Genomic DNA, 15,750 nt, shown 5'->3' on the forward strand with positions numbered 1-15,750 from the left:
CAGAATGATCGAGATTCCAGATTGATTTCTTCTGGGACATTTAGGATACAGCATAAAGATTCAGGGCTTGGAGAGAGGGCACTGACTAAGAGTTAGTGTGTCAGTAAAGGGCCAAGGAGAAAAGAAGGTGGGAGATGGAGAGGCGGTGGTGGGTGGTGCCCCTGAAGCCAAAACTCTTTTCCTTTCCAACTTTGCTGGTGGCCAGTCCTAACGTGAATAAAAAAGTGAATAAGCAAAGGGGCACTTATGTAAGAAGAACAAATAAAAATAATTGTGTAACACATCACACAAAGCCTGGAGAAGGATCCCAGGGAAGGGCATCGCTGTGGAGGCATGGGTGCTGTGAGCCGTGTTTCCCTCTAACACCAGAGCCAACTTGGCAGCCCTGCCCCTGCGGGAAGGGGATACCGTCCTCCTGGCGGGAGGTCAGTTCCTTTACTGTAGTGTGTTGGGGAGGGAGGCGCCATCCCATAACCATCGTTGGAGGTTTTGCAACCAGATGAGTGAACCCTTCGGGGCTGAAGGCTGAGCAGCGCGCGCGCAGGGCCAGGGCGCTGCTCACCCATCAGGGCTTCCTGCACCTCGTCCTGGGCCTGGGCCCTTTACCAGGCTTTGGGGCTGCCTACTGACGTAGCTCAACAGGCCCAGGCAGCTGCTGCCTGAGCCACCCATGGGTGTCCCAGCCGCCTGGGGAGAGACGGCCACATTCCAGGCTCCGGGCTGGCAGGGAGGCTTGGCAGTGAGTTCCGACAGGAGGGCAGCCTGCGCTTGAGCAGGCCAGCGCTGAGGGTTTTCTCCCTACCCCGGGAGGCCCCAGGCTGGAGAGATGGAAGAACAGGTGTTCAAGGGGGACCCAGATACCCCTCATTCCATCTCCTTCTCGGGCAGTGGATTCCTCTCCTTCTACCAGGCTGGGGTGGTGGATGCCTTTCGGGACCTGGCCCCCCGGATGCTGGAAACGGCCCATCGCTTTGCTGGGACGTCGGCAGGTGCGGTGATTGCAGCCTTGGCCATCTGTGGGATTGAAATGGGTAAGGCCTTTGTTCTAGGTTCCCCGGCGAGCCTCTGGAGGGATTCCACAAAGCAGAGCCTGAGGATGGCTTGGGGATGCTTTGGGGAACAAAGCCAGGCCTTCTGGGTGGCAGGAAAGGAAGAGGTGGGTCGAGTGGGACAGCATTTGAGGTTGGGGTCTGCTGGGTCCCAGTCTCTGACCCACTGGGTGAGCTTGGAACCCTTTCTCCCTCTCCCTCAACACCCTTACCTGCCATGCCCTTTCCCCCAAGGTCTGGGAGAGGGAAAAGCGGTATCTCTCTCAAACATCCTGGGCTTGGAAGTTACACCATGACACAGTCATACATTGGGGTGAAGAGCTTCTCCTGTGTGGCCTCGTTTAAAATGCAAATATCCTTGCGAAGGACAAATTGGCACGTTCATCATCTTGGTGGGGATGGATTCGTCAGACCAGCTTCCAGGTGGCCGGAGGTGCAAGCCCTGGGGCTGGAGGGATGGCCAGAGGGGCCGGCGGAGGAGGGAAACTGGGAAGGAATATGGGAGATCTCACTTTGCCTCCTGCCCCGCTAGTCCAGAGGGCCCAGAGGGAAGGATGGGACCACACACCCAGAGGCAGAAGCACCATCCCGTGGAAGGGGAGTGGGCACATTCCGAGCAGCCCCACACAGCAGGCCCAGACCTGGTCCCAGAGCAGCCCTGGGCTGCCTTGGCTTGGGGAGGGGGTGAGCATTTATTCATTGGCTGCACTGCCATTCTGTGCCAGCCTCTGTTCCAGGCCCTGGGGACAAGGTCCCTGCCCTCATGGAACAGAAATTCTAGAGAGAGGAGACACATAATAACCAACCAAAAAGTAGTCTCATAACGTCATATCAGGAAGTGGTAAGATCTATGAATAAAATTACAGCAGAAAAGGGTCAGAGAATGAAGTGAGGACTATTTTAGAAAGGGTGTCAGGGAGGCCATTTGGGAGGAGGTGACATTCAAGCAGAGACCTGAGTGAAACGAGAGAACAAGCCATTAGAAGATCAGTAAGGAAAGACTGTTCTAGGCAGAGGACCAGCTGGAGAGCCTGTGGGGTTGGGGAGTGGTGGATGAGGAGGAGAGAGGTGGTGGATAAGGCTGGAGGGGCAGGCAGGGGCTAGATCACGTGGGGCCTTGTAGCCGGAGTATGAGCTCTGATTTCACTCCGGGAGAGTGGGGAGCACAGGCTGCTGGGAGGGAGGCAAAGTGGGGAGGCAACTAAGAGCACGCGATCCACAGGGATTGGATCCCAGTGCTGGCACTTCATGATGTGGACCTGGCACAAATTACTGGATGCTCTGTGCCTCAGCTTCTGCTTCTCTCCAGCTGAGATTCTACTAGTATCTCATTCCCGGGGTTGTTAAAGGGTTAATGGAGCAAGTGAGTGACCTGCTTATCGCAGTGCCTGGCACATGGCAAGCGCTTGGTACATGTCAACTGCCTGGTTTGGGTTGTTAAGGAACCCCGGCCGCTGGGGGGAGTGAGATGGAGGGGGCAAGGGAGAAACAAGGAGAGCAGTAGGTGAAGGTTGTACGTTGAGACGAGGGATGGGCAGGGCAGGTGCCTGGGCAGTGAGGGTGGTGAGAAGCGGTTGGATTTAGGATACACTTTGAAGGTAGAGCCAGCGAGACTTGCTGAAGGGCCAGCTGCAGTGTGTGAAGAAGGGTGCGAGCAGGGCCCCTTCCTGCCTGGGGATCTGCGCTGGGTGGGAAGTCTTTGTTTTAAAGAATAATTGTAATGCCCATTTCTTGAGTACCTCTTTTGTGCAAGATATTTTTTTTGCTAATAATTCAGAGTAAATTCTTTCTTACTGTACAGAATTCTCAAACAATGCAAAAGTATCTAGAGTTTTTTAAAAAAGCCTCTACTCACCTCCCCCTTGTCCCCAGTCCCACTTTCCCTCTTGTAGCCAGTGGAAGGGCTCTGCTTGGATCCTTCTAGATCTTTTTTTTTTTTTTTGCCAAGACATCTGTGAATGTAGCAGTTGATGTTTCAGTCACACCATGGACCCCACTCTCTGGTCCTGGAGTCACAGAATCCTACCCTTGGAGACACCCTGCCTCTGGGAGTCTCTCTCTTTCCGGGTACCTGTGTCGCTCACCTGCTCCATTGCTGCCACCCTCCTCATGTCTTTAGTTCAACTTCTTAGAATACACCATCGTCTTCATCCTCAGGCATTCGAGGACTTTCAGAATTAATTCAAGTCAATCGATTCAATAAATACTGCCAAAAACTGACTTGGCCAGGCTGTGACCGATGTGGACAGCAGGGGAGAGGAACTCAGACCCATGAGAAGGACACCTGATGGCCGTGTAACCAAGGGCTGGTCCGTGTGCTGGACCGCATGCGTGCAATTGGGAGGGAAGGGTGACATGCGTGTGGGGCTTGCTCTTTTCACTCAGCAGCATGTTTATGAGATTGATCCATGTCATGTCAGTGTACTTCATTCCTTTTAACTGCCATGCAATTTACTATTAACCAGCACTTTCTCTGTATCAGGCACTGTTCTAACTCTTTGGTGTATTAATTCATTCAGTCCTCACAACAACCCTCTGAGGTGAAAACTATTATTATCTCCATTTACAGAGGAGGAAACTGAGTCAAAGAAAGCTTAAATAACTTGCCTAAGGTGATACAAACAGTACTTGGTAAACCTGGTGTTTGAACCTAGCCTGGCCTTTAAGCCACTCTGCTTCTTGACAAAGCAGTGTCAGGGGGCGTGGATGCTAGTTGTATGGATACCAGGGTCAGGGAAGCTTCTCTGAGCAGGTGGAATTTGCACACAGACCTGAAGGAGGGGAGGGAGTGAGCCACAAGAATATCTGGGGAGAGCATTCAATGAAGAGGGACACGTGACTTGTATAACATCCTGTCATCAGTTAGAAACAGAACAAGAACCAGGACTCGGTCTCCTGACTTTCTTCAATCCTCTTTACCTCTTTTACCTCTTTCAGTGTTTATTCCATTAAGACTGTATCACGGTTCATTTAGTCATTCTGTTGATGGACACGGGCAAGTTTTTGTTGTTATAAACAACACTACAATGAGCATCCTTGTTTGTGTCTCCCAGGCCCACATGGAATGTTTCCCTAGGGTACATGTCATATGAAATTAACCAGACTTGGCTAAATTACTCTCCAAAGTGGTTGTAACAATTTAACCACTAGCAGCATATATGAGTTCTAATTTCCCCACAATGTCATCAACCCTTGGTACTATCAGACTGCAGAGTTTTTTTGTTTTTGTTTTTTTAGCTGTGCTGCGCAGCTTACAGGATCTCAGTACCCCAACAAGGGATTGAGCCCAGGCCATGGCAGTGAAAGCCCAGAATCCTAACCACTAGGCCACCGGGGAACTCCCAAGACTGCAGGGTTTTAAGTCAATCTGATCAATGTGAAATTATATCTCATTTTATTTTGCTTATTTAATCTGAACCTCCTGATAACTAGTGATGTTAAGCATCTCTATGTATTTATCGACCACTTGTGTTTCCTCTTCTGTAACTTACCTGCTCATGACCTTTTCCTGTTTTTTCTACCATTATCCTTTTCTCTTCAACTTGTAGATGTTCTTTATATAGTCTGTACATGAATCATTTGTCAGTTATGGACATTGCAGATATCTTATCCCATTCCATGACTTGCCTTTTTATTTCACCATGTCTGTTGTTATTCAGAAAATTTCAATTTTGATGCAGTCAGATGTATCAATAAATCTTTTCCGCTTACAATTTGTGTTTTTTAATATCTTTCTTTGTTGCAATGACTTCTATATTTTCTTTCAAAAGTTTTAAAGTTTTGCTCTTTCATATTTAAGTTCATCCATCTGAAATTTATTTTGTGGCTAGTTTGAGGTAGAAATAGAAGTTTTTGATTGTGATAACCAATTACCCCACACTATTTATAGGCAGCCCTTTCCACACTTGTTTGAAAGGTTGCCTCTGGCTTATTCAAGTTCCTGGAGTCCCAAGAGTCTGTCTCTGGAGTCTCTCTTCTCTTCTTTTGGTGAATTTTGTCTATTTCTGCACCAAATCACACTGTTTTCATCACTATAGGCTTGTAATAAGGGGTACATCGTATATGGCAGTCGTCTTCTCCTTTTCCAGTTTCTTCTTCAAATATTGACTCTATTATTCTTAACCCTCTTTTTCCCCCATGTGAAAAGCTCTATTAGAATTTTGATTAAGATTATATCTTCCTGTTTATAATATAGTCTATCTATCTCTCTATTTCTTCTGGCCTTTTATTTTTTTTTGCCCTTCAATAAAGATTTTGTGTGTCTTTTCTTAGATTTATTAGTTTTTGTTGCTATGGGGAATGGGATTTTTTTTTTTTTTTTTTTTGGCTGCATTGGGTCTTTGTTGCTGCGTGCGGGCTTTCTCTAGTAGCGGCGAGCGGGGGCTTCTCTTCATGGCGGTGGCTCCTCTTGTTGTGGAGCATGGGTTCTAGGTGTGCGGGCTTCAGTAGTTGTGGCACGTGGGCTCAGTAGTTGTGGCGCATGGCCTTAGTTGCTCCACGGCATGTGGGATCTTCCTAGACCAGGGATCGAACCCTTGTCCCCTGCATTGGCAGGAGGTTTCTTAACCATTGCGCCACCAGGGAAGTCCCAGGATCTTTTTTTCTATGGCGTTTTCTAATCTAATTGACTATTGTTGATATAAAGGGATGTTGGTGGTTTTTGCTAAATGATATTGTTTTGAGCAACCTCATGAACATTCTTAATAGTTCTAAAAGTTTCTTGGTAGATTATCTCATACTTTATGTGTAAAGAATCATACTATCTGCATATAACTAGAGGTTTGTCTCTTTAAAAAAAAAAAATTCTTGGGCTTCCCTCGTGGTGCCGTGGTTAAGAATCCGCCTGCCAATGCAGGGGGCACGGGTTCGAGCCCTGGTCCGGGAAGATCCCACATGCCGCAGAGCAAATAAGCCCATGCGCCACAACTACTGAGCCTTCATGCCACAGCTACTGAAGCCTGCGCGCCTAGAACCCATGCTCCACAATAAGAGAAGCCACCGCAGTGAGAAGCCCACGCACCGCAACGAAGAGTAGCCTTTGCTCACCGCAACTAGAGAAAGCCCGAGCGCAGCAACGAAGACCCAACACAGACAAAAATAAATTAATAAAATTAATAAATTAAAAAAAAATTCTTCAACATGTGGCCCCCAGGCCTCTCTCCTCCAGGCCATGCCCCCTCTTCTTGTTCCCAGTCTGGGCTTTTCTGTCCTCAGATTGTGTTTTGTTCTGTGGAAACTTAGGCAGCAGTGGGTCCATCTTCATGCCATGTGTGCCTAGTTGTGTGATAGGGCCAATTTGGGGGCATGTGAAAATGTTTATAAAACACTTAACCCAGTGCCTGGTTTTCATTAAAGATGCATTAGAGAATGAATGTTTGTTCACTCATTTATTCAGCTGAGGAGAGTTGGTCTCCCTGACAACCAGCGCGGAGATTCATGATTTCCAATTTGGCGCTAGGAACTTGCCTCAAAACTGCATTTGCATAACTTTGAAAAATAATTTTGTCTTATCAGAGAATGGGCATTCGATGGACTTAAAACCCCATCCCCACTTAAGCTACTACTTGGCACCTTCCCCCCCTATAAAAACTTCATGGCAAGCCAATTATTCATTCATTCATTCATTCAACGAGTGTTTTTTGAGCATATACTGGGTCCTGCAGAGGATACAGAGATATAATACAAGGTGAAACTCCACCCATGCCCTCAAAGAGCTTACAGTCTACTCAAACCCCAAGGTAGTAACCAAGTCGTTACAATACAAAAAGTTCCAACTGAATGTTAGAAAATTAAAAGGCAGAGGAGTGCAGGGGGAGGGAGCAGACAGCTCCCATCGTGGAAGGCCTCGTGGAAGTGACATTTGAGCTAGTGCTTGAAAGGTGAGTAGAAATTTGACAGGTAGAGACAGTTTGGACAGGAGCCTTAGCTTCTAGCCAGGACGCTGCATAACGACAGGACAAAGTCACGTGGTGGGGAAATGTGATGTCTCCAGGGAGTGGTGAAGAGTGCAGGTCCCCTGGTGTCAGGGGTTGATGCAAAAGTTTCAGAAAGGCAGCTTTTGACTCGGCAAGGGTTGTCCAAGGTGGGAAAGGGCTATTTTGGAAGCAGGGGAGCACCTGCCCTCCAAGAGGCCCACGGAGAGGCTGGGAAGCACCTGATTGCTACTGGTGAGTCTCCTTCATTTAGCTCGGTGACTGACAGGACCTGTCAACCTGAGCTCTCCAGCCTCCCAGACTGAAACCTACAGTGAGAAATATTTTTTGTATTGAGACCCAGGGTGAACATAAATCTAAAAGAGAAGTTTCGTGATAGAAACTTTACCATACTCTATGCTACAATTTTGATATTTTCTTCTAGTCATTAAAGAATTCTTCACTTAGTCAATGGTTCTCAGTCTTGCACATCTGAATCACCTGGGAGCTTTTAAAACGTCCACTGCCCAAGCTTCTCCCCCAAACTAATTAAATCAGGATCTCTGGGGATGGAACCCAGCACCAGTGTTTATTCAACTCCCAGGTGATCCTGGTGTGCAGCCACAGTTAAGCCCCAGTGCACTTTGCAAAACTAAGAGGTACTACCTCCCTGAGACGCCAGGACTGTATGACCAGGCGGTGGAAACGGGTCAGGCATTGCTTATGGAAACCTGTAAAATGCCCACCACAGTACTGGACTAATGAAAATTCCGTATCTGATTATTAGTGGGATATGTATTTTTCCAGGATAGAGAGAAACAGTTTTCCTACAGTGGCTTTAGACTGGACTAGATTCTGTGAATTCCTCTGGCTGGGTCACAAATGAGGAACACGGACCTTGGTTCAGGGGCTGGTCCATCCCTTGCCCTTAGCCCAAGCCCACATCCAGTCTGCTTTTCTGAGAAGCCTGTGGAGACCCATGGCTCAGAGCTTCTACTGGCTGTTTTTCTTTTTCTATGGCTTTTAGTATTTTCACAAAGTTGTGCACCCAACATCACAATCAGTTATACAACATTTTAATTATCCCCCCGAAGAAACCCCATACCCCTTAGCTGTTAACATTCAATACCGCCATTCAAGTGCCTGACAGCCATTAATCTACTTTCTGTCTCTATAGATTTGCCTATTCTGGACATTTAATATACATGGAATCATACAATATTTGTCCTTTTGTGTCTGGCTTCTTTCACCTAACATAATGTTTTCTAAACTCATCCATTGTAGCATGGGTCAGTACTTCACTCCTTTTTATTGTCGAATAATATTCCCTTGTGTGGATATAATACATTTTTAAAATCCATTCATCAGGGAATGTACATTTGGGTTGTTTTTACTTTGGGCTATTATAAATAATGTCATTATGAACATTCATGTACATTTTAAAAACTTTAGATAACTTTTTTTTTTTTTGGCCATACCACACAGCCTGCGAGATATTAGTTCCCCAACCAGGGATTGAATCCATGCCCCCTACAGTGGAAGCGCAGAGTCCTAACCACTGGACCACCAGGGAAGTCCTTAAATAACTTTTGAAAACAGAAAAATTTCAAACATCTTGGAGAGAACAATATAATAAATCCTCAAGAACCCATCATCTAACTTCAACTATTATCAATACTTACCAACTGGGTTTCATCTGTATACTCCTAACCCTGCTTTGTTTTGTTTTTTTATATTATTTTGAAATAATTTAAAATCTGCATAGAAGTTGCATGTAACCTCACTAGGCTTTGTTTTCTTGCGGGAACATTTCGCAACATGTATCTCTGCAGGTAAGCACTGTGAGCCTGAGGAGAAGCCCAGGGGAGTGAGGCTGGTTGGTCTCACGGCACAGAATGGTGCTGGGAAGTACCAGCCTCAGTGGCTGTTCCCCTGCTGGATGCGGGTAGGACAGGAGACTGAGCTGACTTTTAGCTGAGCTCATCAGGTGACTTTGTTTTGGCCTCTAAAATTAACTCTTTTCCAATACCTCTTACGCTGCCTGCTCAAAAAAGCCACCCCACCAAACACCCAAACTGCTAAATAAAGTATTAAAAGGGTGGGCCTGATGATTAGGGCTGGGATTGAGAGCTCTTCACGTCCACGATAGTCTCAGGGTGTGTCATATCTCTGTGCCTTTGCTCACGCTGTTCCCTCTCCCTGGGATGCCATCCCCTTTCTTCTCCCCCTGTGTTGCATCTCCCCATCCTCCAAGGCCCACCGCAGATGTCACCTCCTCTGAGAGTCTCTCGTCATTCCCGTCAGGCACTAAGTCCTTGGTGCTCCCACAGCTCGCTCTCGGAGAGCACTTGACTCAGAGACCAGAATCCCCCTGGGAAAGAGCACTTGCCTAGGAAGCAGGCTCTCTGGATTCTGAGAACAAAAGTGTCTACAGTCAGACTGTGAGCCTAGCTTGCCACACACATTATTTTCACATGGTCTTTCAGAGTAGGGTTTAGTAAGCAGGGAGGTGGTCTTCAAACCAAAGTTGGTCTGACCCCAACGTCCAAACTCTGTCCACCTTCCCTTTCCTCTTGCCCCAGGAATCCATTCAGCAGTGAGTGGCCTTGGACAGCCCACCCTGAGCCTCAGCTCAGCTACTGAGCAGTGGGTGGGAATAATGCCTGCTGAGCCCTCCCCACAGCTGGCTCTGGGATCAGCAGTGGGGTTGGCAGTGGTCCCTGGGAACAAGCTTTGCAAACTCGGATTGATACTGCAGTTGCACTGGTTGGGATAGCAGTGGCTCAACAAGACCCGAGAGCATTGCTCGCTCACGTGGCCTTTGCGCTCCAGCCCTCCAAGCCTGGTGTGGTGGCTCCACAGAATTAGGACCCAGGTTCCTTCCGTCATGTTGCTCACAGTCCAAGAGGGCTCTGCACCATGTCTGCATCCCAGCTAGTTGGGGAAGGAAAAGGGGGGCACACTTCTTCCCTCTAAGGGCAGACCTTGAAGGTGACACACATCATGTCACCTCACATCCTATGGATCAGAACTTAGTTACATGACCACACCTGACTGCAAGGGAGGCTGGGAAATGTAGACTTTATTGTGGGAGGCCATGTGTCCAGCTAAAAATTGGAGTTTCAACTGCTAAGGAAGAAGGGGAGAATAGATACTGGGGACAATTAGCAGTCGTTGTCACAATAGCTGTAATTGGATATATGATGATGATGGAAAAACTCTGTCCCTGCCTGGGACCCAGACCTTGACTCCATAACCACCAGGTAAAGTCCAGTGTGTTGGCTGGGAAGGGGCTCAGCTATGAACCATCAGCAGACTGCCTTCCTGGCGGCTGGCATGTGAGTGCTCCAGTCTTGCTAGAGGTCCTGGGCAGTGCTTCACGGCACCCGCTGTGTCCCCTACCTAGAATGACCTTCTGTTTTTCTCTCCAGAGATAACACCTCTTCCCGACATATCCTCCCATTTTACCCCACTGGATCTCTTTCCATGATCTCGAGTTTACCTATAGAATCTGTCCACCTACTCTAGCACTTGACAGTATCCTGTCTTAATTGTTTCAGACGCTGTGTCTCATCCCATCAACTAAATTGGTTGAGCAATCTGACATCTTACGGGTTCCATGGCTCCCACAAACTGCTGGTCCAACAAGAACTGCCTGATAGACTCCTGACAATTGCTGGCTGTTGGGAAGTGTGACACTGAATGTGTCTTTGCAGTTTTTACTTTGGGGTTTACCTGATATGATGTATAATACTAGAATGTCATAGAAGGAAGGTCAGCGAGTCCAACTCCTCCACTTTATGGATGACTGTATTTAGACTTTGGAAGAGGAAGTGACTGGTTGGAAGTGGACCTCACTTAGGCCAGTGGTTTCCAAACTGTGTTCTGAGGAACCCCAGGGTTCTATGGGGGCCAAGGTGGGGTTAGGAAGGGTGGAGCAGGGGAGCAGGGAGAGGACACACATTGAAGCCCTGGGCCCTTACCCCAGCTTCAATGAGTACATCCCTGCTATTGTCCACTCTTTATAAAATTTCTCTTAAAGAAAGTGTTCCAATGATTTTTTTTTCTGAGCCTCTCCTGATCTCCAATGATTTTTTTTTTCTTTTTAAGTTTGAAAGCCACTGTTTGAGTCTAATCTACTTAGTGTGAAGACAGAGAAGTTGAGGACCGGATTCCGGCTGAATTTACAATGATAAAATAGACCATTTGTCCAGTCACTCATTCTAGGTCCTAGGGATCTAGCACCGAACAAAACACTCTGCCCTCATGAAGCTGACATGCTCTTTGTGAAATCAAGCCATAAATAACTAAACATCCAGAAAAATATCAGCATGCATGCTCAAAGAAGAAAATAAAGCAGGCGAAGGGCGTGATGAATGATCAAAGGGTAAAATTTCAGGTGGGCTGGGTGGGGAGGCCCACTCTGAGGTGGAAGGAAGAGTGGGAGAGCCACGCACTCTGAGAGGGGAGTGTTCCAGGCTGAGATCAGCAGGTGCAACAGCCCTGCACACAGATGTGCTTGCATTCTCAGAAGGAAGACAAGCTGTCTTTCCGGACAGGAGGTGAGTTCCAAAAGGACCTTGCAAAGGAGCTGAGCGGGCCAGAGGACTAGTGGGAGTCCCCACCCCACAAATGTGGGCACAGCAGGACCCGGCACAACTCCTCCCATGGAGGCAGGGGATGCTACAGGTGTTTTGGTCTGCCTCCCATGCCTGGTCCAGTGCTGCCTTGGGCAGCTCCTGCCACCCCTCCTGAGGCCCTGGAGCCAAGTGTGGCTGAAGTTATTGTCATTGGCAGGTGGCTCAGGTGTGTTCTGGGTAGTGGACCCACTGGGGCCTCAGGGGCGGATGCTGGGAGGACAACACTGCCTCTGTGAGAAACTTGACTTTGGTGACTTCTTTCCTCAGTCACCCATGTGCCTGTATTTGTCACTCAGTTGAGGGACAAGACACCCCAGGATTGATGGAGAACTCATAGCCCAGGAACGAGGGGGACTGGGCTGGTGTTCCAGCTCTGCCACTAATCACTGTGGGTCCTCCGCCCACCGGTGACCTGCCTCCCCCTCAGTTTTCCCATCTGTAACTTGGGAGTGGGGACACATCCCTTGGACGTTACGGTGAGGGACAAAAGAAGTCATGGATGTACCTGGCAAAGTGCCTAGCAAATATTCATCACAAAATGTCTTTGATGAATGAATGTTGAATAAATGGATCAACAAGTGAAAAGAAAATGATCTTGAAATAGAAAAGCATAGGTAATGCAGCAGTTTTCAAACTTAACTGAAGAACATCCTAGAGAAGTCATTAAACTTATTAAAACAGACTACTGGACTCCAACCTGGTCTGGTTAATATTTTTTAATACTTTAATTGTGAGCTCATCTGCACAAGGACTTGGTTTTTCTGTGGGAATTCTGTGTGGCTTGGGCGGTGGAAGGACAGTCTGAGCTGGTTTGCTTTGGCCCTGGCCAGGCACCCAGGGTTATCAGCAACTCAGGACCAATTTTCATGGTAATCACCCTGTAGGCTGTGTCAGTTCAAGCTCTAAACCACAGGTGATACAGCCTTGGGGCTTTGCGTTTTTATGGGAGACTTTGTGTTGTTTCACCCAGAGCCCTGCTCAGAGACAAGCCATTGGCACGTTTCATTGGCCCAGCAGCTGTTGGAGGGTCCCGGCTTTAAGCAGCGTCTCAGTTCAACTGCCCCTCACACAGCCCAGAATGACAGTCCCTGTGGCTGCCAGTTTCTGGTCTAATAATCACAGCATCAGCTTTCTCTCTCATGGCACTGGCTTTCAGTTCCTTCTTCATTTCTGCTCTTTCTTTCTTGTGAAGTCAACCATGTTTCATGATTTTATTTTATATCATGCTCTTTGTTCTGGTTGTTGTTGTTGTTGATGATGATGATGATGATGATGATGATATTGTTCCTAAAGCTGGAGAGGTTCCTTTTTAGCTTAGCACTCTATTACTGGAGCTAGAAGTCTCTCCAAAGTTCTTTAAGACATGAGTAGAACCACCAGTTTTTCCTGTTGCAGGCGTGTGTGTGTGTGTGTGTGTGTGTGTGTGTGTGTGTGTGTGTGTTGCCCAGACATAACCTGAAGTTCAGCCCAGGCTGCTAGGTGCACTTTCAGAATCAAAATGTCCTCATCAAAAATCATTCCCGGAGTTCTTTATCTGCCTGAGATGACAGCGTTTTCTGTAGAATGAACTCTGCTCTGATTCACATCTTAGTGTCACACTAATAATACTATTTATCAGGTGCTTGGAATGTGCCAGGTACTTTGCCCAAAGCTTTGCATGAACCATTTACTTTTATCTTCTCACAATCCTATCAATTAGATACTTTTTTTATACCTATTTTACAAAGTGGGAAACAGGCGTTCAGAGAGATTAGCTAACACAATGAGCCAAGACTGGAATCTTTCTTCATTTCTACATTTCTATATCCTCTCTAATCATGATTTCAGAATTGCTTTGCAAGCAACACCCCAGCTTTCCTACCAGACTCCATGGGCCAAGCAATCATTTGCACATTGGTTAAGAAAGTGAGATCAAATGACATGATGTATGCAAAAAAAAAAAAAAGCTTTTGTAAAATGTACAGAAATGACATTGCTGGGTGGTCGTGGCTGTACCTCCTACTACTGTGATGGAATCAGTATCTGTCAGTTCACTGAAAGTAACTTGTGTTTTACATGTTTAACCTCTCAAACCAAATGGATAAAAATTTATTTTACCCAAACGATTCCTTGGACTCAAGTAGAAGACAACTGAATGGAAAATCGAATGATACTCTGAATGTGTTGGTTACACATTAGAAACATCTAACTATTTGGAAAGCCAGTCATGCAGGTGACCTATGTTGATTCATTCCTCTTAAATCAGCAGGTGTTAACTGAGCCCCTGCCGAGTGTCTGACAGCCTTGGTCGATCTATGGGTTTTTTTCACTTTTTTTTTTTTTGGCCACATGGCATGTGGGATCCTAGTTCCCCGACCAGGGATCGAACCTGTGCCCCGTGCAGTGGAAGCACCGAGTCCTAACCACTGGACTGCCAGGGAATTCCCTGTTTTTTCTTTCTTTCTTTCTTTCTTTCTTTCTTTCTTTCTTTCTTTCTTTCTTTCTTTCTTTCTTTCTTTCTTCTTACTTTAACAATAATTAACTTGTTATTCTGGAATAATGATAGATTTACAGAAAAGTTGCTGAGATAATACAGATAGCTCCATACATCCTTCACCCAGTTTCCCCTAATGTTACCATCTTATATAACCACAGTACATTTGCCAACCCTCAGACATTAATATTGGTACATTAGTATTAACTATAGGTTTCACCAATTTTTCTACTGATGTCCTTTTTCTGTCCCAGGATCCAATCCAGCATCCCACACTACATTTGGTGGATCCATTTTTAGTCCAGCTCACTTAGAGAGTATTAAAATAGCGATGTTTTCTTTGCTTCTCTTTGGGATCAAATTCTAATTCCATTTCTAATTCTACAGGGAAAAGAAGCAGACAAATGATAAACAAATCTCCAGGCTGGTTTGACTCTCATTTGAATTAGGAGTTGACTCATCAATCCTGAGGGTAACTCACCTCTGTCCTCCTGAGATGAACATGTAAAGAAAAAGCTCCTCTTCAGCCCCAGCTCAGGGTCTCGTGTCCATTAATGGAGGGGCAAGAGTTAGGACCAGGCTTGACAGAGCAAACTGCTCGGTCAAGCCCCAAGTCCGGCTGAGTCACTGAAGAATTCCACCTTCCTGACCACCAGTTGGGAAGAGTCCCAGCAGTCCAATAGAGAAGATACTCTTTGATCTCCTCCTTCAGTTCATTCATTCTTTACCATTCATTATTAATTTATTCAGCAAACATTTATTAAGTCCCTACAGTATGCCAGGTACTGAATTAAGTGCTGGGGGTATAACAGGAGCAAAACAGAAATATGGAACATTAAATAGTTCTTTAATTTATTCTTGAACACCTACTAAGTGTTCAACACAGAGCTAGGTTTGGCCACCCCTCGAGGCATCTTAGTTCCCCGACCAGGGATCGAACCCGTTCCCCCTGCAGTGGCAACAAGGAGTCTTAACCACTGGACTGCCAGGAAAGTCCCAGGAGAAGGGTGTTCTTGATACAGGTCCTGTCCTCAAGGAATGCGCTAGCCAGAGAGACAGGACAGACCACTGAAGGCAGCCTGAGATAAATGGTGCAGACGGTATGGGGAAAGAGAGAGCTAACAGCGAGGGTGATCAGGGAAGGCTTTAAGGAGAAAGCCCAGATCTTAAGCTGGGCTTTATGGTGAAGTCTGCATAGATAGGAAAAAATAAATAAGTAAATAGAAGTTGTGTAGCAGGAAGAAAAGCAGGATTGTGCACTTTGTGTTTACCGGTGAGAGAAGAGATTGGCCTGGCTTGAGAAGGGTCTCTGGGTGTGCGGACAGAGGAGCGTATGTTTGAAGATGTGATTTGAGTTCTGTTGCTCTAAAGAGAGTCTTCCCGTCTCCCAGGGACATCTGAGCCCTTAGGAGATGTGCCTAAACTAAATCCTAGAAAGGCAGATCCCAAGAGCCTTTGTAGGGCCATCCCGCTCCCCCTACCTCACCGTGGGAACTGGAGGCTCTGGAGTTGAAGGGCGTGTCCCTGGTGGAGGCAGTGAGCTGTGGTGGAAAGAACACTGTCTTTGGGGCCCTCAGGAGTTGGAGGCCTAGCTCTGCTGTTTTCCAGTGTGTGACCATAGCCAATCTACTGGCTGAGCTTCTGTTTCCTCATCTGTAAAGAGGAGATAGCCACAG

The 15,750-nt window shown here is 46.8% G+C and overlaps 1 protein-coding gene across 1 annotated transcript in view; it reads left to right on the top strand.

Annotated features, from left to right (window-relative positions):
- The first annotated feature begins 826 nt into the window (after positions 1–826).
- The window catches only part of PNPLA1 (patatin like phospholipase domain containing 1), a 38,004-nt gene continuing 23,080 nt past the window's right edge, over positions 827–15,750 (top strand). The window contains exon 1 of the mRNA XM_068558729.1: positions 827–1,031. Within this exon, the coding sequence (XP_068414830.1) occupies positions 827–1,031 (205 nt within the window). The remainder of the gene's footprint in view (positions 1,032–15,750) is intronic.

The sequence above is a fragment of the Eschrichtius robustus genome, chromosome 12 (genome assembly GCF_028021215.1).
Source record: "Eschrichtius robustus isolate mEscRob2 chromosome 12, mEscRob2.pri, whole genome shotgun sequence".
Lineage (NCBI taxonomy): Eukaryota > Metazoa > Chordata > Mammalia > Artiodactyla > Eschrichtiidae > Eschrichtius > Eschrichtius robustus.